Source organism: Nematolebias whitei, chromosome 9 (assembly GCF_014905685.2).
Source record: "Nematolebias whitei isolate Nwh7 chromosome 9, NemWhi1, whole genome shotgun sequence".
NCBI lineage: Eukaryota > Metazoa > Chordata > Actinopteri > Cyprinodontiformes > Rivulidae > Nematolebias > Nematolebias whitei.
In genome coordinates, this window is record NC_056506.1 from 29,099,276 (window position 1) to 29,100,630 (window position 1,355).

The 1,355-nt window shown below is 34.9% G+C and overlaps 1 protein-coding gene across 1 annotated transcript in view; it reads right to left on the reverse strand.

The window, feature by feature from the left end:
* Positions 1-972: 972 nt before the first annotated feature.
* mylk4a (myosin light chain kinase family, member 4a) overlaps positions 973-1,355 on the reverse strand; it is a gene marked incomplete at its 5' end in the record, with an annotated part of 4,123 nt that continues 3,740 nt past the window's right edge. Inside the window, 2 exon segments of the mRNA XM_037681302.1 lie at positions 973-1,069; positions 1,162-1,314. Coding sequence (XP_037537230.1) covers positions 973-1,069; positions 1,162-1,314 — 250 coding nt within the window.

A 1,355-nucleotide genomic window follows, 5' to 3' on the forward strand; every position in this document is an offset into this window, starting at 1 on the left:
TCCTCAACCTCCTGCCTGAAGGGAGCGGGGCAAAAAGTGTTTTACTCTATATTTTAGTTATTGTAGTATTTATGCAAAAGTAAATGGTAGAATATTCAGAAATTCTGATTTGACTGGCAACCAAATGTTTCTAAAGTTGAATTAAACGATAATGGTGCCAGAGATTCTGTTGAACTGTTTTGTTAGCTTTATTTGTTCGGTACCACTTTACAATAACGCGCCCCTTATAGATGACTATAAACAGTTACTAGACATGTTATTAATTCCTCTATAAACACGTTATAAATCATTAAGAACTGCTTATTATGCATTAATTAAGGGCGAGATAGAGACAAAACTAACCAGTTTGTTGCTAAATAGCGAGTCAAATCTGTTCACCTATATATTTCATCTAAAGCTGTTATATTAAACATTTCAGACTAATCTAATAAAGTTAAATCTGGTCCTCTGGACATTCAAAAAAACCCAAAACAAAGCAAAACAACAAAAAAATGTAGAAACGTTTCGTCTCTCGTCCGAGAGACTTCTTCAGTCTGAGGTGCTGTTTTCAGCTCAGTCTCTTAAATAGACTAAGTTACCACCTTGTGAGCACAATAAGCATTTGTAAACCTATTTCTTTAGCATATAATATTATACTTTATTACTGCATTATAAGTATCTACAACTAATATTATACCCCTAAAAAAATAGGTTTACAAATGTTTGTTGTGCTTACAATGTAGTAACTTGGTCTGAATTGTTTAATATAACAACTTTAGATTAAATATATAGTTGAACAGATTTGACTCACTATTTGGCAACAAACTGGTCAGTTTTGTCTCTGTCTTGCCCTTAATTAATGCATAACAAGCAGTTCTTAAAGATTTATAAAGTGTTTATAGAGGAATTAATAACATATCTATAAACTATTTATTAGCCATCTATAAGAGGAGCCTTATTGTAAAGTGGTACTATTTGTTCTTGTACTGTTCTTCAGTCCTGTTGTTCTACCTTTGTGTAAAGATGATGATGAAGAACAGGGTCAGAAAGCCAAGGATGCCTCAACGCCTCGCACGCACCCATCCTCCAACTGATGACAAACACAAAAAACATTGATATTACACTCTCATCGTCTTCGATATTACCAGCAGCTCAGATCTTACAAAGACAGAATGCAGCGACCATTTATTTGGAACGAGGAGTCTTCGGATAAAATCTTTGGCTTCTTCCGATGTGTCAACAAACTCTTGCTCATCCAAGTTCCACTGACAGGCCAGAATGTTGTTCAGAGTCTGACTTTCATCATCACCAAGGAAAGGACACAGACCACTCAGACTAACAGGAGAGAAAACAAAAACGTTAGCAACAGCATGATT